Source organism: Rhopilema esculentum, chromosome 14, assembly GCF_057945365.1.
Source record: "Rhopilema esculentum isolate cy_ngs chromosome 14, ASM5794536v1, whole genome shotgun sequence".
NCBI lineage: Eukaryota > Metazoa > Cnidaria > Scyphozoa > Rhizostomeae > Rhizostomatidae > Rhopilema > Rhopilema esculentum.
Window position 1 is genome coordinate 8,875,167 of NC_142828.1, and position 19,947 is coordinate 8,895,113.

The following is a 19,947-nucleotide window of genomic DNA, read 5'->3' on the forward strand; positions in this document are numbered from 1 at the left end:
ATTACTACAATCATATAGAATATACGTAGTACAAAAATAAAAATCAATATGAACTAAAGACTTCTATTAAAATATTATCAAAAAATACTTTTGGCTACACATAAAGATTTTACTTTTTCGCCAAACCAAGGAGCGACAAGTAACTAAGATGAGTTCAAATGAGTTGGGATGAGCTAGAGTGAGCCAAAGTGATGTAATGTGACGAAACAGAGACCAGCCTCTTTCTTTGCTCAGCTTTGGCTCACTCCTACTCCCTGCAACTCATTGTAAATCATCGGTGCTCCTAGTTGCTCAGCCCTTGCGAGAAAACTAAAGCTTTTATTACGTCATAACACTTTGAAGTCATCTAAAAATCATTATCATGATGTTTATCAAAAGTTTAAGAAAAGTCAATGGTAGCAGCAGCAACCACAGGCTGGGATCCAACGTAATCTGAAAAAATCACCAACACCAAATAAATTCTATCAAAACTTTAGTTTCTCGCCAAACCAGGGAGCGACAAGTAACTAAGATGAGTTCAAATGAGTTGGGATGAGCTAGAGTGAGCCAAAGTGATGTAATGTGACGAAACAGAGACCAGCCTCTTTCTTTGCTCAGCTTTGGCTCACTCCTACTCCCTGCAACTCATTGTAAATCATCGATGCTCCTAGTTGCTCAGCCCTTGCGAGAAAACTAAAGCTTTTATTACGTCATAACACTTTGAAGTCATCTAAAAATCATTATCATGATGTTTATCAAAAGTTTAAGAAAAGTCAATGGTAGCAGCAGCAACCACAGGCTGGGATCCAATGTAATCTGAAAAAATCACCAACACCAAATAAATTCTATCAAAACTTTAGTTTCTCGCCAAACCAGGGAGCGACAAGTAACTAAGATGAGTTCAAATGAGTTGGGATGAGCTAGAGTGAGCCAAAGTGATGTAATGTGACGAAACAGAGACCAGCCTCTTTCTTTGCTCAGCTTTGGCTCACTCCTACTCCCTGCAACTCATTGTAAATCATCGATGCTCCTAGTTGCTCAGCCCTTGCGAGAAAACTAAAGCTTTTATTACGTCATAACACTTTGAAGTCATCTAAAAATCATTATCATGATGTTTATCAAAAGTTTAAGAAAAGTCAATGGTAGCAGCAGCAACCACAGGCTGGGATCCAATGTAATCTGAAAAAATCACCAACACCAAATAAATTCTATCAAAACTTTAGTTTCTCGCCAAACCAGGGAGCGACAAGTAACTAAGATGAGTTCAAATGAGTTGGGATGAGCTAGAGTGAGCCAAAGTGATGTAATGTGACGAAACAGAGACCAGCCTCTTTCTTTGCTCAGCTTTGGCTCACTCCTACTCCCTGCAACTCATTGTAAATCATCGATGCTCCTAGTTGCTCAGCCCTTGCGAGAAAACTAAAGCTTTTATTACGTCATAACACTTTGAAGTCATCTAAAATCATCATCATGATGTTTATCAAAAGTTTAAGAAAAGTCAATGGTAGCAGCAGCAACCACAGGCTGGGATCCAACGTAATCTGAAAAAATCACCAACACCAAATAAATTCTATCGAAACTTTAATTTCTCGCCAAACCAGGGAGCGACAAGTAACTAAGATGAGTTCAAATGAGTTGGGATGGGCTAGAGTGAGCCAAAGTGATGTAATGTGACGAAACAGAGACCAGCCTCTTTCTTTGATCTGCTTTGGCTCACTTCTACTCCCTGCAACTCATTGTAAATCATCGGTGCTCCTATTTGCTCAGCTTTTGCGAGAAAACTTAAGTGTCTTTTGACGAAATTAAACGAGGTCAATCTCATTTTGGTGTAAAACAGATACTTTTTGATAATTAAATATAACAATTTAGTTAAGTTAGATATAAGAAAAATATAACATATATAACAATAATTTAATTAAATATAACAACAATAATTCAATTAAGAAAAAAATTATTTCCAACCAATTTTTTTCTTTATTTCCAACCAATCTTTAACACAAGAAACAGAAAGGTTATTACAATACTGACAAGGTCATTATTTAAGTCACTTTTTAGCAAGCAGTTCTGCTCTTTTTTTTAGAGAATCAGGGGTCCGTTTGCTATTGAAATTAAATCTAGGATCCTTAAGCATAGCCGTCCACTTTCCAAATCCATAAACTTTCAAACTTTTTTTTAGAAAAAAGTCTTCCTCTGGAGTAAATGGCACCCTTCTACTGACGACTGGCTTTGCTTTCAACCTGTCAGCATTGCAATCTGGGGGCGAGTAAGCTCTACACGATTCGTTACCCGCTTCGTCGAGATTGACGCAAATTGTTTCTTTCCGATTTCTTCCTGGCGTTATTTGCTGGTGCTGTTCGGTTTCTTCCAAGCAGCAGTCTTCATCAGACGAATCTTTGTTGTCTAGAATGATTCTTTTTAAACTTCTATCAACTTCTTTGTTCTGCAACTTTTTCATCGCCGATTTGGCATTTACTGCAATTTCGCGTGAATTGCGCTTTTGATAGTAAGTTTTCGCAACTTGAGAACTGTGTTTTTGGTCTCGGCTCACGACTTCTTGCTCTTCAGCAGAAAGTTTACGCGAGCTCTCCGTCTCAACAATCTGACGATATCTGGTCGGATGAACGTATTTCCCGATTGCCTGAAAAACGAGTTCTGACATCAGGTTACTTAACTGTTTAAACTGTGTTCCATTTCTTGTGACTAGTACATATTCGCACTGAGGGTTCAACAGAGGCCTAACATAGCAAATATAGTCGTCAAGGAGTCGTGTGCTCGTCTCATCAAGTATCAATGAATCAAAGGTGTACTGTTGTGCAGTTTTAAACTCAGTCTGGTCCACAAACCCATTATTCTCCCTCGACTTTTCAAACATTGATACTGTTAGAAATTGATACGTCATTGGGCGTGATCCTTTCACTCTTGTAAACATATACACAGCTACAAATCGCGTGGCAAATGTAAGGTCCGCAGGTGTAACGGCAGTCAAAGGATAGCCTTTACAATTTGTCAACACATCTTTGTAGCGTGGAAGATGGTACGGTATAACTCTCTCCATTTCTTCCATCGTCGCCCACTGATTACAGCCAGAAAGGACTTCGATCGACAGGTTTTTTGACCATTCGCTGATTTTCCTTTTAGCCAGTGCTTTTTTTCCTCGGTTTATGTAAACTTCAGAAACCGCCAAATTGCCAAGCACTGTTGCCGATAATCCACTGGATTTACGAAAGTCGATCAAATCTGTGATTGCTTGTAAATACCCAAATTGAGCTGAGCTGCCTAGGCCCCATTCTTTTCCGATATGCTCGATAAAACTGCATATAAGTCCTGCGGATCCTATGCTGTAGTCTACATGCTGTTCTGTGAGATTGTCTTCGTCATCTTCGCTGCAAAATTTCAAGAATTTCATTACGCGTGTAGCATTTTGTGTTGCCTGTGCTGCTGACAGTCCCCCGCCACAAACAGCACAAAGCCAATCGACATACTGCTTTCCAACCCCTTCAGAAATTGAGAAATGTGGCCTTTTAGTTGTATCTGCACGTCTTCTGGCACTTTCGATGTGTTTGTGACTTCTTTGGGTACTCTGTTCAGCCGACCTTTCAATAACTTTATCACTCGGCTTCACATCGAAAAAATAATACCATCTGTGCTTGGTGTCTATGTGTTTTCGGCAACCTCTTTTGCTGAAAAATGTACGATTCTCGCAAAATTCTATCGGACAGCGAAAGGTTTTATCCTTCGTTTCACGGAGTATGACAACACGTTTCTTACTGTGTGCCCCTTCGACCTTTGACCAATCCATTCGCACATTTTGGTATTTCTCTTTTCGAGACAAAATCGAGCATTTCAACCCTTTTTATTGACAACTTAGAAACAATTGCACACAGATTCTTTTCATGGAAAGAGTTAAATTTTCTCAATGGTATTGTTAGATATGCATGAGTTTAAAGCGTATGATAAAGCGCAATTTTATACTTGAACGAGATCAATTGTAAAAACGCATACAGCACTTGTATTCAGAATGTCCCCAGTAGAAACACAGGGAATCTAGAATGGCCAATTAGGTCACTTTTCGAGGAACGCCACACTCATTGGAAACTATGTGATCACAAGAGGACATAGAAACCCCCAACAAATCACAGTGATCAAGGAACGTGGCATCCCTCGAATATGTTCATTGGATAAAGAAAACAGTGCACATTGTAAATATTAGTCACCAGAGACATCTGAGTTCGCTTGGTGCAAGGACCATAGCATTGTTCTTCTTCCCCTGAAAATTTCTGTCTAAAGGACGGGGGCAGACTTTATACAAATACTGTAATACTCAGAAGTATACTTGCATATATAAAAAAATGTCTATACAATTTATTGAAATTTTCCTATATAAGCGTAAGCGTGAGCAACCCTCTCTCTCAGTGAATCATATATTGCATTAGAGAGATATCCAGAAGATTGTTCGCTGTGATAGAAAATTTTGAAATGAGTGAGCTCAGGCCAGCTAGACGGCTAAGCTCGAAAACTCTTGCACAAGCATTAAAAACCTTTGTCGTTCCCGTAGTTGCTCGTTCTTATTCGATCGTTAGTCTGCGGGCTCTTTGGAACGTGCATCAAAGAGATGAAGGAAAGGCTGAAAGTCTCATCGCCTTGAAGCGAAGGCAGCTTGAAATGCTATTACAGCGAAACGACTCGATAATCGTCATATGGAGTTGCATAACTGGCATCGAAAAGAGGAAAAGCCGAGGAAAAACTGAAAGTGATCAATCCCATGAAGGGCAGCAATTGATGGGAACAGCGGATATTTTGGAAGAAACCCAAGAAACCGAACGGGACGATTGCGAAAACAGCCAAGCAAAACCAGATGTGGTTCCTTTGGACGTCAAACCTGGCATAAGCTTCTGGATAGTGGTTGACGTTCCAAGCTCAAATATCAAAACCATCGAAAATCAGATCCAACAACTGATTTTAACGTCCGGCCTTGACTTGGAATGCAAACCCATAAGAGCCAGGGCTTGTGAAGAAACAAATTCATACTATGCATCGACTCTTTGCACTGTCATCAAAGATCACAACCTGGGTTATGCAATGAATCTTGCAAGTAAAGGTATGCACATTTTACATTCGATCTCTATAATGTCTTTACAAAATGCCCAGCATCATTCATCTTTTCATCTAAGAGACGCTTTCATCTGTAAAATGCTTCACCTAAGAAAAAGCACCTTTGCATTTGCCAATGGTTCTGGTTGACTTTCATATCGTTTTGCTTTTCAGGCGCGTACGAATACACAAAGACCGTAATTCATGCACAAACTGGAATTTCGGTCGACAACGAAAAGATTCCAAAAAATGCCCAGTTCGGTACCAAAACAGTACGTGTGACGGTAACAGGAAGCTGTGGACAGGAATTTCGTACCGCTTTCCTTGCAGCATTGGACAAAATAAAGTACACAAAGTTTGATTATGACTTGGTCGATTTGCGAGAAGACAATGCGTCTATGACTTCGGCAAGTTCATCCGTCGGACTTTATTGCAAACCGAAGAGCAACATCTGTCGTGCAGTGGACATGATACGGCGCTCGATGGAAAAATTGACGATGAGGCTGCATAGAGGCTTCGTTTACAGAAAAGTAAACGAAGCAAAGTATACATTCGTCAAAGCGGGAACTGTGCATGAATTTGTGCATGCATTGCTACGAAATTCCGAAGTCGCTGACGTTGTCACGCCAAACCTGCAGGCAGTCATTGGCTTGCTATCCTTCAAAGGTTGCCAGATTGTCAGACAAATGAAAATTAACTACAACCTCATAGAGGTGAAACCATTTGGTGTGTGTTTTAACTTCGCTACCAAGACATTTCATACAGAGTCAATTGGAGAGGAGGAAATTGGAAATGTCTCTCCTCGCACGTATGTCAGCTACACATACAAAGAAGGGATTGTGCCAGCCCCAAAAATCTTCATCGACAGCCTGCAAAACAGCTTTTCCGAGCACGATGTTTTACAACGATTCCTGCAAAAATGGTACCAACTTGCCTTGAAGGATTGCTTTCCACAAAAGGCCAAGAAGCTGTGTTGCGTCGGCGAGGCTGACTCTGGCAAGACAAGCTGGTTTGCGCCATACGAAGGTATAATATCAAGGGAAAAGTTAGCCTCGGTAACAAGAGACAGGCACTTTTCGGCCAGCATGCTCAGCGACGACACGGAGTGCTTGATTGTCGATGAATGGCCACCAGATGCGCTGAGTGCAGACGACGCGAAAAGGATCCTGCAAGGAGGATATGTTGCTCTACCACAGAAGCACAAAGAAGCTACGCATGTCGTTTACCGCTCTGGGGTTTACATTACATGCAACTCAATACCTTCGTTTACAGAAATCGATGACGCTGCTATTCAGACACGATTGGCTGTATTCAAAACAAGATCTTTGAAGGAAAGAAATCCTCAGGCAACAAACTACCTGAGGAAAAACTGCATGCAATGCTTCCATTGGTGCGCCAATGAATTACGCGACACTCCATTGTGGGAAGTCGAGGAAATTGAAAGAGCGGAGCAGCAACACGATGATGAGGGTGCCATTTTTAACGATTTCAATGAAGGGCAATCATCCAGGATGATTAACATTGAAGAAATAGAAAAACTTCAATTCTCGCAGAGCATTATAATTGCAAACGATGAAGCAACAGTCGAGCACCCTCAAGGAGCAGTGCCTACTGAAATTATTGACCAGGTCATCTTGGACGACGAAGATGAGAATCCGAACTGGGTGAGGGAGGAAAGTCGCTGTTTCGTCACTTTTGGGCCCATCAATGTATTTTCATACCACAAAGCTGTGTTTCTTTTGATCACTTCTAAACCAAACTGGGATTTATTGGATGCAACGGATGAAGACTTGGAAAGATTTCAAAGAAGACGACGACTTTCCTGGAAAAAGCCCGATTCCATGTATGATGCCTGGCTTCTCATCGAAGGAACGCCAAGACCAGAATTTGATATCAAATTGTTTTCGGAAACATTTCCTCGATGGGAAGAACTCTTGAGGGAAACGTACCGTGGTATCAGTCAGCTTTCCACGCCGATCAACGAATCGATTGATTCAAATAATGACAAGACTGCCAGTGACGACGAGAGCTTCTTTAAAACGCAAAAAACGCCAAAAAAGCGTCCACGAACTATGATTGTTCAAAGGCGAAGAAAACATCTAAAGTTATCAAGCGACGAAGAAGAATAAACCTTTGTTTTCAAATGCCTTTTGAGTTATATTAATTTTTATATCTTGTAGTTCATCATAAACTTGTAGTTTTATATATTTAAAAAAAATGTTGTTGAGTTGAAAAGTTTTCTTCGATGACAATAAATCTTAATAAAGGGATGAATTACTACAATCATATAGAATATACGTAGTACAAAAATAAAAATCAATATGAACTAAAGACTTCTATTAAAATATTATCAAAAAATACTTTTGGCTACACATAAAGATTTTACTTTTTCGCCAAACCAAGGAGCGACAAGTAACTAAGATGAGTTCAAATGAGTTGGGATGAGCTAGAGTGAGCCAAAGTGATGTAATGTGACGAAACAGAGACCAGCCTCTTTCTTTGCTCAGCTTTGGCTCACTCCTACTCCCTGCAACTCATTGTAAATCATCGGTGCTCCTAGTTGCTCAGCCCTTGCGAGAAAACTAAAGCTTTTATTACGTCATAACACTTTGAAGTCATCTAAAAATCATTATCATGATGTTTATCAAAAGTTTAAGAAAAGTCAATGGTAGCAGCAGCAACCACAGGCTGGGATCCAACGTAATCTGAAAAAATCACCAACACCAAATAAATTCTATCAAAACTTTAGTTTCTCGCCAAACCAGGGAGCGACAAGTAACTAAGATGAGTTCAAATGAGTTGGGATGAGCTAGAGTGAGCCAAAGTGATGTAATGTGACGAAACAGAGACCAGCCTCTTTCTTTGCTCAGCTTTGGCTCACTCCTACTCCCTGCAACTCATTGTAAATCATCGATGCTCCTAGTTGCTCAGCCCTTGCGAGAAAACTAAAGCTTTTATTACGTCATAACACTTTGAAGTCATCTAAAAATCATTATCATGATGTTTATCAAAAGTTTAAGAAAAGTCAATGGTAGCAGCAGCAACCACAGGCTGGGATCCAATGTAATCTGAAAAAATCACCAACACCAAATAAATTCTATCAAAACTTTAGTTTCTCGCCAAACCAGGGAGCGACAAGTAACTAAGATGAGTTCAAATGAGTTGGGATGAGCTAGAGTGAGCCAAAGTGATGTAATGTGACGAAACAGAGACCAGCCTCTTTCTTTGCTCAGCTTTGGCTCACTCCTACTCCCTGCAACTCATTGTAAATCATCGATGCTCCTAGTTGCTCAGCCCTTGCGAGAAAACTAAAGCTTTTATTACGTCATAACACTTTGAAGTCATCTAAAAATCATTATCATGATGTTTATCAAAAGTTTAAGAAAAGTCAATGGTAGCAGCAGCAACCACAGGCTGGGATCCAATGTAATCTGAAAAAATCACCAACACCAAATAAATTCTATCAAAACTTTAGTTTCTCGCCAAACCAGGGAGCGACAAGTAACTAAGATGAGTTCAAATGAGTTGGGATGAGCTAGAGTGAGCCAAAGTGATGTAATGTGACGAAACAGAGACCAGCCTCTTTCTTTGCTCAGCTTTGGCTCACTCCTACTCCCTGCAACTCATTGTAAATCATCGATGCTCCTAGTTGCTCAGCCCTTGCGAGAAAACTAAAGCTTTTATTACGTCATAACACTTTGAAGTCATCTAAAAATCATTATCATGATGTTTATCAAAAGTTTAAGAAAAGTCAATGGTAGCAGCAGCAACCACAGGCTGGGATCCAATGTAATCTGAAAAAATCACCAACACCAAATAAATTCTATCAAAACTTTAGTTTCTCGCCAAACCAGGGAGCGACAAGTAACTAAGATGAGTTCAAATGAGTTGGGATGAGCTAGAGTGAGCCAAAGTGATGTAATGTGACGAAACAGAGACCAGCCTCTTTCTTTGCTCAGCTTTGGCTCACTCCTACTCCCTGCAACTCATTGTAAATCATCGATGCTCCTAGTTGCTCAGCCCTTGCGAGAAAACTAAAGCTTTTATTACGTCATAACACTTTGAAGTCATCTAAAATCATCATCATGATGTTTATCAAAAGTTTAAGAAAAGTCAATGGTAGCAGCAGCAACCACAGGCTGGGATCCAACGTAATCTGAAAAAATCACCAACACCAAATAAATTCTATCGAAACTTTAATTTCTCGCCAAACCAGGGAGCGACAAGTAACTAAGATGAGTTCAAATGAGTTGGGATGGGCTAGAGTGAGCCAAAGTGATGTAATGTGACGAAACAGAGACCAGCCTCTTTCTTTGATCTGCTTTGGCTCACTTCTACTCCCTGCAACTCATTGTAAATCATCGGTGCTCCTATTTGCTCAGCTTTTGCGAGAAAACTTAAGTGTCTTTTGACGAAATTAAACGAGGTCAATCTCATTTTGGTGTAAAACAGATACTTTTTGATAATTAAATATAACAATTTAGTTAAGTTAGATATAAGAAAAATATAACATATATAACAATAATTTAATTAAATATAACAACAATAATTCAATTAAGAAAAAAATTATTTCCAACCAATTTTTTTCTTTATTTCCAACCAATCTTTAACACAAGAAACAGAAAGGTTATTACAATACTGACAAGGTCATTATTTAAGTCACTTTTTAGCAAGCAGTTCTGCTCTTTTTTTAGAGAATCAGGGGTCCGTTTGCTATTGAAATTAAATCTAGGATCCTTAAGCATAGCCGTCCACTTTCCAAATCCATAAACTTTCAAACTTTTTTTTAGAAAAAAGTCTTCCTCTGGAGTAAATGGCACCCTTCTACTGACGACTGGCTTTGCTTTCAACCTGTCAGCATTGCAATCTGGGGGCGAGTAAGCTCTACACGATTCGTTACCCGCTTCGTCGAGATTGACGCAAATTGTTTCTTTCCGATTTCTTCCTGGCGTTATTTGCTGGTGCTGTTCGGTTTCTTCCAAGCAGCAGTCTTCATCAGACGAATCTTTGTTGTCTAGAATGATTCTTTTTAAACTTCTATCAACTTCTTTGTTCTGCAACTTTTTCATCGCCGATTTGGCATTTACTGCAATTTCGCGTGAATTGCGCTTTTGATAGTAAGTTTTCGCAACTTGAGAACTGTGTTTTTGGTCTCGGCTCACGACTTCTTGCTCTTCAGCAGAAAGTTTACGCGAGCTCTCCGTCTCAACAATCTGACGATATCTGGTCGGATGAACGTATTTCCCGATTGCCTGAAAAACGAGTTCTGACATCAGGTTACTTAACTGTTTAAACTGTGTTCCATTTCTTGTGACTAGTACATATTCGCACTGAGGGTTCAACAGAGGCCTAACATAGCAAATATAGTCGTCAAGGAGTCGTGTGCTCGTCTCATCAAGTATCAATGAATCAAAGGTGTACTGTTGTGCAGTTTTAAACTCAGTCTGGTCCACAAACCCATTATTCTCCCTCGACTTTTCAAACATTGATACTGTTAGAAATTGATACGTCATTGGGCGTGATCCTTTCACTCTTGTAAACATATACACAGCTACAAATCGCGTGGCAAATGTAAGGTCCGCAGGTGTAACGGCAGTCAAAGGATAGCCTTTACAATTTGTCAACACATCTTTGTAGCGTGGAAGATGGTACGGTATAACTCTCTCCATTTCTTCCATCGTCGCCCACTGATTACAGCCAGAAAGGACTTCGATCGACAGGTTTTTTGACCATTCGCTGATTTTCCTTTTAGCCAGTGCTTTTTTTCCTCGGTTTATGTAAACTTCAGAAACCGCCAAATTGCCAAGCACTGTTGCCGATAATCCACTGGATTTACGAAAGTCGATCAAATCTGTGATTGCTTGTAAATACCCAAATTGAGCTGAGCTGCCTAGGCCCCATTCTTTTCCGATATGCTCGATAAAACTGCATATAAGTCCTGCGGATCCTATGCTGTAGTCTACATGCTGTTCTGTGAGATTGTCTTCGTCATCTTCGCTGCAAAATTTCAAGAATTTCATTACGCGTGTAGCATTTTGTGTTGCCTGTGCTGCTGACAGTCCCCCGCCACAAACAGCACAAAGCCAATCGACATACTGCTTTCCAACCCCTTCAGAAATTGAGAAATGTGGCCTTTTAGTTGTATCTGCACGTCTTCTGGCACTTTCGATGTGTTTGTGACTTCTTTGGGTACTCTGTTCAGCCGACCTTTCAATAACTTTATCACTCGGCTTCACATCGAAAAAATAATACCATCTGTGCTTGGTGTCTATGTGTTTTCGGCAACCTCTTTTGCTGAAAAATGTACGATTCTCGCAAAATTCTATCGGACAGCGAAAGGTTTTATCCTTCGTTTCACGGAGTATGACAACACGTTTCTTACTGTGTGCCCCTTCGACCTTTGACCAATCCATTCGCACATTTTGGTATTTCTCTTTTCGAGACAAAATCGAGCATTTCAACCCTTTTTATTGACAACTTAGAAACAATTGCACACAGATTCTTTTCATGGAAAGAGTTAAATTTTCTCAATGGTATTGTTAGATATGCATGAGTTTAAAGCGTATGATAAAGCGCAATTTTATACTTGAACGAGATCAATTGTAAAAACGCATACAGCACTTGTATTCAGAATGTCCCCAGTAGAAACACAGGGAATCTAGAATGGCCAATTAGGTCACTTTTCGAGGAACGCCACACTCATTGGAAACTATGTGATCACAAGAGGACATAGAAACCCCCAACAAATCACAGTGATCAAGGAACGTGGCATCCCTCGAATATGTTCATTGGATAAAGAAAACAGTGCACATTGTAAATATTAGTCACCAGAGACATCTGACATGTCTATACAATTTATTGAAATTTTCCTATATAAGCGTAAGCGTGAGCAACCCTCTCTCTCAGTGAATCATATATTGCATTAGAGAGATATCCAGAAGATTGTTCGCTGTGATAGAAAATTTTGAAATGAGTGAGCTCAGGCCAGCTAGACGGCTAAGCTCGAAAACTCTTGCACAAGCATTAAAAACCTTTGTCGTTCCCGTAGTTGCTCGTTCTTATTCGATCGTTAGTCTGCGGGCTCTTTGGAACGTGCATCAAAGAGATGAAGGAAAGGCTGAAAGTCTCATCGCCTTGAAGCGAAGGCAGCTTGAAATGCTATTACAGCGAAACGACTCGATAATCGTCATATGGAGTTGCATAACTGGCATCGAAAAGAGGAAAAGCCGAGGAAAAACTGAAAGTGATCAATCCCATGAAGGGCAGCAATTGATGGGAACAGCGGATATTTTGGAAGAAACCCAAGAAACCGAACGGGACGATTGCGAAAACAGCCAAGCAAAACCAGATGTGGTTCCTTTGGACGTCAAACCTGGCATAAGCTTCTGGATAGTGGTTGACGTTCCAAGCTCAAATATCAAAACCATCGAAAATCAGATCCAACAACTGATTTTAACGTCCGGCCTTGACTTGGAATGCAAACCCATAAGAGCCAGGGCTTGTGAAGAAACAAATTCATACTATGCATCGACTCTTTGCACTGTCATCAAAGATCACAACCTGGGTTATGCAATGAATCTTGCAAGTAAAGGTATGCACATTTTACATTCGATCTCTATAATGTCTTTACAAAATGCCCAGCATCATTCATCTTTTCATCTAAGAGACGCTTTCATCTGTAAAATGCTTCACCTAAGAAAAAGCACCTTTGCATTTGCCAATGGTTCTGGTTGACTTTCATATCGTTTTGCTTTTCAGGCGCGTACGAATACACAAAGACCGTAATTCATGCACAAACTGGAATTTCGGTCGACAACGAAAAGATTCCAAAAAATGCCCAGTTCGGTACCAAAACAGTACGTGTGACGGTAACAGGAAGCTGTGGACAGGAATTTCGTACCGCTTTCCTTGCAGCATTGGACAAAATAAAGTACACAAAGTTTGATTATGACTTGGTCGATTTGCGAGAAGACAATGCGTCTATGACTTCGGCAAGTTCATCCGTCGGACTTTATTGCAAACCGAAGAGCAACATCTGTCGTGCAGTGGACATGATACGGCGCTCGATGGAAAAATTGACGATGAGGCTGCATAGAGGCTTCGTTTACAGAAAAGTAAACGAAGCAAAGTATACATTCGTCAAAGCGGGAACTGTGCATGAATTTGTGCATGCATTGCTACGAAATTCCGAAGTCGCTGACGTTGTCACGCCAAACCTGCAGGCAGTCATTGGCTTGCTATCCTTCAAAGGTTGCCAGATTGTCAGACAAATGAAAATTAACTACAACCTCATAGAGGTGAAACCATTTGGTGTGTGTTTTAACTTCGCTACCAAGACATTTCATACAGAGTCAATTGGAGAGGAGGAAATTGGAAATGTCTCTCCTCGCACGTATGTTAGCTACACATACAAAGAAGGGATTGTGCCAGCCCCAAAAATCTTCATCGACAGCCTGCAAAACAGCTTTTCCGAGCACGATGTTTTACAACGATTCCTGCAAAAATGGTACCAACTTGCCTTGAAGGATTGCTTTCCACAAAAGGCCAAGAAGCTGTGTTGCGTCGGCGAGGCTGACTCTGGCAAGACAAGCTGGTTTGCGCCATACGAAGGTATAATATCAAGGGAAAAGTTAGCCTCGGTAACAAGAGACAGGCACTTTTCGGCCAGCATGCTCAGCGACGACACGGAGTGCTTGATTGTCGATGAATGGCCACCAGATGCGCTGAGTGCAGACGACGCGAAAAGGATCCTGCAAGGAGGATATGTTGCTCTACCACAGAAGCACAAAGAAGCTACGCATGTCGTTTACCGCTCTGGGGTTTACATTACATGCAACTCAATACCTTCGTTTACAGAAATCGATGACGCTGCTATTCAGACACGATTGGCTGTATTCAAAACAAGATCTTTGAAGGAAAGAAATCCTCAGGCAACAAACTACCTGAGGAAAAACTGCATGCAATGCTTCCATTGGTGCGCCAATGAATTACGCGACACTCCATTGTGGGAAGTCGAGGAAATTGAAAGAGCGGAGCAGCAACACGATGATGAGGGTGCCATTTTTAACGATTTCAATGAAGGGCAATCATCCAGGATGATTAACATTGAAGAAATAGAAAAACTTCAATTCTCGCAGAGCATTATAATTGCAAACGATGAAGCAACAGTCGAGCACCCTCAAGGAGCAGTGCCTACTGAAATTATTGACCAGGTCATCTTGGACGACGAAGATGAGAATCCGAACTGGGTGAGGGAGGAAAGTCGCTGTTTCGTCACTTTTGGGCCCATCAATGTATTTTCATACCACAAAGCTGTGTTTCTTTTGATCACTTCTAAACCAAACTGGGATTTATTGGATGCAACGGATGAAGACTTGGAAAGATTTCAAAGAAGACGACGACTTTCCTGGAAAAAGCCCGATTCCATGTATGATGCCTGGCTTCTCATCGAAGGAACGCCAAGACCAGAATTTGATATCAAATTGTTTTCGGAAACATTTCCTCGATGGGAAGAACTCTTGAGGGAAACGTACCGTGGTATCAGTCAGCTTTCCACGCCGATCAACGAATCGATTGATTCAAATAATGACAAGACTGCCAGTGACGACGAGAGCTTCTTTAAAACGCAAAAAACGCCAAAAAAGCGTCCACGAACTATGATTGTTCAAAGGCGAAGAAAACATCTAAAGTTATCAAGCGACGAAGAAGAATAAACCTTTGTTTTCAAATGCCTTTTGAGTTATATTAATTTTTATATCTTGTAGTTCATCATAAACTTGTAGTTTTATATATTTAAAAAAAATGTTGTTGAGTTGAAAAGTTTTCTTCGATGACAATAAATCTTAATAAAGGGTTGAATTACTACAATCATATAGAATATACGTAGTACAAAAATAAAAATCAATATGAACTAAAGACTTCTATTAAAATATTATCAAAAAATACTTTTGGCTACACATAAAGATTTTACTTTTTCGCCAAACCAAGGAGCGACAAGTAACTAAGATGAGTTCAAATGAGTTGGGATGAGCTAGAGTGAGCCAAAGTGATGTAATGTGACGAAACAGAGACCAGCCTCTTTCTTTGCTCAGCTTTGGCTCACTCCTACTCCCTGCAACTCATTGTAAATCATCGGTGCTCCTAGTTGCTCAGCCCTTGCGAGAAAACTAAAGCTTTTATTACGTCATAACACTTTGAAGTCATCTAAAAATCATTATCATGATGTTTATCAAAAGTTTAAGAAAAGTCAATGGTAGCAGCAGCAACCACAGGCTGGGATCCAACGTAATCTGAAAAAATCACCAACACCAAATAAATTCTATCAAAACTTTAGTTTCTCGCCAAACCAGGGAGCGACAAGTAACTAAGATGAGTTCAAATGAGTTGGGATGAGCTAGAGTGAGCCAAAGTGATGTAATGTGACGAAACAGAGACCAGCCTCTTTCTTTGCTCAGCTTTGGCTCACTCCTACTCCCTGCAACTCATTGTAAATCATCGATGCTCCTAGTTGCTCAGCCCTTGCGAGAAAACTAAAGCTTTTATTACGTCATAACACTTTGAAGTCATCTAAAAATCATTATCATGATGTTTATCAAAAGTTTAAGAAAAGTCAATGGTAGCAGCAGCAACCACAGGCTGGGATCCAATGTAATCTGAAAAAATCACCAACACCAAATAAATTCTATCAAAACTTTAGTTTCTCGCCAAACCAGGGAGCGACAAGTAACTAAGATGAGTTCAAATGAGTTGGGATGAGCTAGAGTGAGCCAAAGTGATGTAATGTGACGAAACAGAGACCAGCCTCTTTCTTTGCTCAGCTTTGGCTCACTCCTACTCCCTGCAACTCATTGTAAATCATCGATGCTCCTAGTTGCTCAGCCCTTGCGAGAAAACTAAAGCTTTTATTACGTCATAACACTTTGAAGTCATCTAAAAATCATTATCATGATGTTTATCAAAAGTTTAAGAAAAGTCAATGGTAGCAGCAGCAACCACAGGCTGGGATCCAATGTAATCTGAAAAAATCACCAACACCAAATAAATTCTATCAAAACTTTAGTTTCTCGCCAAACCAGGGAGCGACAAGTAACTAAGATGAGTTCAAATGAGTTGGGATGAGCTAGAGTGAGCCAAAGTGATGTAATGTGACGAAACAGAGACCAGCCTCTTTCTTTGCTCAGCTTTGGCTCACTCCTACTCCCTGCAACTCATTGTAAATCATCGATGCTCCTAGTTGCTCAGCCCTTGCGAGAAAACTAAAGCTTTTATTACGTCATAACACTTTGAAGTCATCTAAAAATCATTATCATGATGTTTATCAAAAGTTTAAGAAAAGTCAATGGTAGCAGCAGCAACCACAGGCTGGGATCCAATGTAATCTGAAAAAATCACCAACACCAAATAAATTCTATCAAAACTTTAGTTTCTCGCCAAACCAGGGAGCGACAAGTAACTAAGATGAGTTCAAATGAGTTGGGATGAGCTAGAGTGAGCCAAAGTGATGTAATGTGACGAAACAGAGACCAGCCTCTTTCTTTGCTCAGCTTTGGCTCACTCCTACTCCCTGCAACTCATTGTAAATCATCGATGCTCCTAGTTGCTCAGCCCTTGCGAGAAAACTAAAGCTTTTATTACGTCATAACACTTTGAAGTCATCTAAAAATCATTATCATGATGTTTATCAAAAGTTTAAGAAAAGTCAATGGTAGCAGCAGCAACCACAGGCTGGGATCCAATGTAATCTGAAAAAATCACCAACACCAAATAAATTCTATCAAAACTTTAGTTTCTCGCCAAACCAGGGAGCGACAAGTAACTAAGATGAGTTCAAATGAGTTGGGATGAGCTAGAGTGAGCCAAAGTGATGTAATGTGACGAAACAGAGACCAGCCTCTTTCTTTGCTCAGCTTTGGCTCACTCCTACTCCCTGCAACTCATTGTAAATCATCGATGCTCCTAGTTGCTCAGCCCTTGCGAGAAAACTAAAGCTTTTATTACGTCATAACACTTTGAAGTCATCTAAAATCATCATCATGATGTTTATCAAAAGTTTAAGAAAAGTCAATGGTAGCAGCAGCAACCACAGGCTGGGATCCAACGTAATCTGAAAAAATCACCAACACCAAATAAATTCTATCGAAACTTTAATTTCTCGCCAAACCAGGGAGCGACAAGTAACTAAAATGAGTTCAAATGAGTTGGGATGGGCTAGAGTGAGCCAAAGTGATGTAATGTGACGAAACAGAGACCAGCCTCTTTCTTTGATCTGCTTTGGCTCACTTCTACTCCCTGCAACTCATTGTAAATCATCGGTGCTCCTATTTGCTCAGCTTTTGCGAGAAAACTTAAGTGTCTTTTGACGAAATTAAACGAGGTCAATCTCATTTTGGTGTAAAACAGATACTTTTTGATAATTAAATATAACAATTTAGTTAAGTTAGATATAAGAAAAATATAACATATATAACAATAATTTAATTAAATATAACAACAATAATTCAATTAAGAAAAAAATTATTTCCAACCAATTTTTTTCTTTATTTCCAACCAATCTTTAACACAAGAAACAGAAAGGTTATTACAATACTGACAAGGTCATTATTTAAGTCACTTTTTAGCAAGCAGTTCTGCTCTTTTTTTTAGAGAATCAGGGGTCCGTTTGCTATTGAAATTAAATCTAGGATCCTTAAGCATAGCCGTCCACTTTCCAAATCCATAAACTTTCAAACTTTTTTTAGAAAAAAGTCTTCCTCTGGAGTAAATGGCACCCTTCTACTGACGACTGGCTTTGCTTTCAACCTGTCAGCATTGCAATCTGGGGGCGAGTAAGCTCTACACGATTCGTTACCCGCTTCGTCGAGATTGACGCAAATTGTTTCTTTCCGATTTCTTCCTGGCGTTATTTGCTGGTGCTGTTCGGTTTCTTCCAAGCAGCAGTCTTCATCAGACGAATCTTTGTTGTCTAGAATGATTCTTTTTAAACTTCTATCAACTTCTTTGTTCTGCAACTTTTTCATCGCCGATTTGGCATTTACTGCAATTTCGCGTGAATTGCGCTTTTGATAGTAAGTTTTCGCAACTTGAGAACTGTGTTTTTGGTCTCGGCTCACGACTTCTTGCTCTTCAGCAGAAAGTTTACGCGAGCTCTCCGTCTCAACAATCTGACGATATCTGGTCGGATGAACGTATTTCCCGATTGCCTGAAAAACGAGTTCTGACATCAGGTTACTTAACTGTTTAAACTGTGTTCCATTTCTTGTGACTAGTACATATTCGCACTGAGGGTTCAACAGAGGCCTAACATAGCAAATATAGTCGTCAAGGAGTCGTGTGCTCGTCTCATCAAGTATCAATGAATCAAAGGTGTACTGTTGTGCAGTTTTAAACTCAGTCTGGTCCACAAACCCATTATTCTCCCTCGACTTTTCAAACATTGATACTGTTAGAAATTGATACGTCATTGGGCGTGATCCTTTCACTCTTGTAAACATATACACAGCTACAAATCGCGTGGCAAATGTAAGGTCCGCAGGTGTAACGGCAGTCAAAGGATAGCCTTTACAATTTGTCAACACATCTTTGTAGCGTGGAAGATGGTACGGTATAACTCTCTCCATTTCTTCCATCGTCGCCCACTGATTACAGCCAGAAAGGACTTCGATCGACAGGTTTTTTGACCATTCGCTGATTTTCCTTTTAGCCAGTGCTTTTTTTCCTCGGTTTATGTAAACTTCAGAAACCGCCAAATTGCCAAGCACTGTTGCCGATAATCCACTGGATTTACGAAAGTCGATCAAATCTGTGATTGCTTGTAAATACCCAAATTGAGCTGAGCTGCCTAGGCCCCATTCTTTTCCGATATGCTCGATAAAACTGCATATAAGTCCTGCGGATCCTATGCTGTAGTCTACATGCTGTTCTGTGAGATTGTCTTCGTCATCTTCGCTGCAAAATTTCAAGAATTTCATTACGCGTGTAGCATTTTGTGTTGCCTGTGCTGCTGACAGTCCCCCGCCACAAACAGCACAAAGCCAATCGACATACTGCTTTCCAACCCCTTCAGAAATTGAGAAATGTGGCCTTTTAGTTGTATCTGCACGTCTTCTGGCACTTTCGATGTGTTTGTGACTTCTTTGGGTACTCTGTTCAGCCGACCTTTCAATAACTTTATCACTCGGCTTCACATCGAAAAAATAATACCATCTGTGCTTGGTGTCTATGTGTTTTCGGCAACCTCTTTTGCTGAAAAATGTACGATTCTCGCAAAATTCTATCGGACAGCGAAAGGTTTTATCCTTCGTTTCACGGAGTATGACAACACGTTTCTTACTGTGTGCCCCTTCGACCTTTGACCAATCCATTCGCACATTTTGGTATTTCTCTTTTCGAGACAAAATCGAGCATTTCAACCCTTTTTATTGACAACTTAGAAACAATTGCACACAGATTCTTTTCATGGAAAGAGTTAAATTTTCTCAATGGTATTGTTAGATATGCATGAGTTTAAAGCGTATGATAAAGCGCAATTTTATACTTGAACGAGATCAATTGTAAAAACGCATACAGCACTTGTATTCAGAATGTCCCCAGTAGAAACACAGGGAATCTAGAATGGCCAATTAGGTCACTTTTCGAGGAACGCCACACTCATTGGAAACTATGTGATCACAAGAGGACATAGAAACCCCCAACAAATCACAGTGATCAAGGAACGTGGCATCCCTCGAATATGTTCATTGGATAAAGAAAACAGTGCACATTGTAAATATTAGTCACCAGAGACATCTGACATGTCTATACAATTTATTGAAATTTTCCTATATAAGCGTAAGCGTGAGCAACCCTCTCTCTCAGTGAATCATATATTGCATTAGAGAG

The 19,947-nt window shown here is 40.2% G+C and overlaps 6 protein-coding genes across 6 annotated transcripts in view; 2 read left to right on the top strand and 4 right to left on the bottom strand.

Moving 5' to 3' along the window:
* The window catches only part of LOC135695937 (RRP12-like protein), a 70,483-nt gene that overhangs the window by 23,109 nt on the left and 27,427 nt on the right, over window positions 1-19,947 (bottom strand). The gene's annotated exons all lie outside the window — the stretch shown is intronic.
* Window positions 30-4,442, bottom strand: LOC135685372 (uncharacterized). Its single transcript, XM_065201294.2, has one exon. It carries the CDS (start codon window positions 3,776-3,778, stop codon window positions 2,024-2,026), a length of 1,755 nt encoding a protein of 584 aa, XP_065057366.2. The 5' UTR covers window positions 3,779-4,442; the 3' UTR covers window positions 30-2,023.
* Window positions 4,456-7,199, top strand: LOC135692361 (uncharacterized). Its single transcript, XM_089112495.1, has 2 exons — window positions 4,456-5,077; window positions 5,245-7,199. Exons 1-2 carry the CDS (start codon window positions 4,456-4,458, stop codon window positions 7,197-7,199), a joined length of 2,577 nt encoding a protein of 858 aa, XP_088968621.1.
* On the bottom strand, window positions 7,373-11,891 carry LOC148958563 (uncharacterized). Its single transcript, XM_089112498.1, has one exon. It carries the CDS (start codon window positions 11,481-11,483, stop codon window positions 9,660-9,662), a length of 1,824 nt encoding a protein of 607 aa, XP_088968624.1. The 5' UTR covers window positions 11,484-11,891; the 3' UTR covers window positions 7,373-9,659.
* LOC148958564 (uncharacterized) lies at window positions 12,021-14,915 on the top strand. Its single transcript, XM_089112496.1, has 2 exons — window positions 12,021-12,661; window positions 12,829-14,915. The coding sequence occupies exons 1-2, from the start codon at window positions 12,040-12,042 to the stop codon at window positions 14,781-14,783; spliced, it is 2,577 nt and encodes an 858-aa protein (XP_088968622.1). The 5' UTR covers window positions 12,021-12,039; the 3' UTR covers window positions 14,784-14,915.
* On the bottom strand, window positions 14,957-19,837 carry LOC135688328 (uncharacterized). The gene has a single exon (XM_065205142.2). It carries the CDS (start codon window positions 19,428-19,430, stop codon window positions 17,793-17,795), a length of 1,638 nt encoding a protein of 545 aa, XP_065061214.2. The 5' UTR covers window positions 19,431-19,837; the 3' UTR covers window positions 14,957-17,792.

What these genes read in the sequence shown, in the direction of transcription:
- LOC148958563 (XM_089112498.1), bottom strand. Translation starts at nt 11,483, where the DNA reads ATGGATTGGTCAAAGGTCGAAGGGGCACACAGTAAGAAACGTGTTGTC.
- LOC135685372 (XM_065201294.2), bottom strand. Translation starts at nt 3,778, where the DNA reads ATGGATTGGTCAAAGGTCGAAGGGGCACACAGTAAGAAACGTGTTGTC.
- LOC148958564 (XM_089112496.1), top strand. Translation starts at nt 12,040, where the DNA reads ATGAGTGAGCTCAGGCCAGCTAGACGGCTAAGCTCGAAAACTCTTGCA. An exon ending in AATGAATCTTGCAAGTAAAG is followed by an intron (nt 12,662 to 12,828) that starts GTATGCACATTT and finishes TTTGCTTTTCAG; the next exon opens with GCGCGTACGAATACACAAAG.
- LOC135688328 (XM_065205142.2), bottom strand. Translation starts at nt 19,430, where the DNA reads ATGGATTGGTCAAAGGTCGAAGGGGCACACAGTAAGAAACGTGTTGTC.
- LOC135692361 (XM_089112495.1), top strand. Translation starts at nt 4,456, where the DNA reads ATGAGTGAGCTCAGGCCAGCTAGACGGCTAAGCTCGAAAACTCTTGCA. An exon ending in AATGAATCTTGCAAGTAAAG is followed by an intron (nt 5,078 to 5,244) that starts GTATGCACATTT and finishes TTTGCTTTTCAG; the next exon opens with GCGCGTACGAATACACAAAG.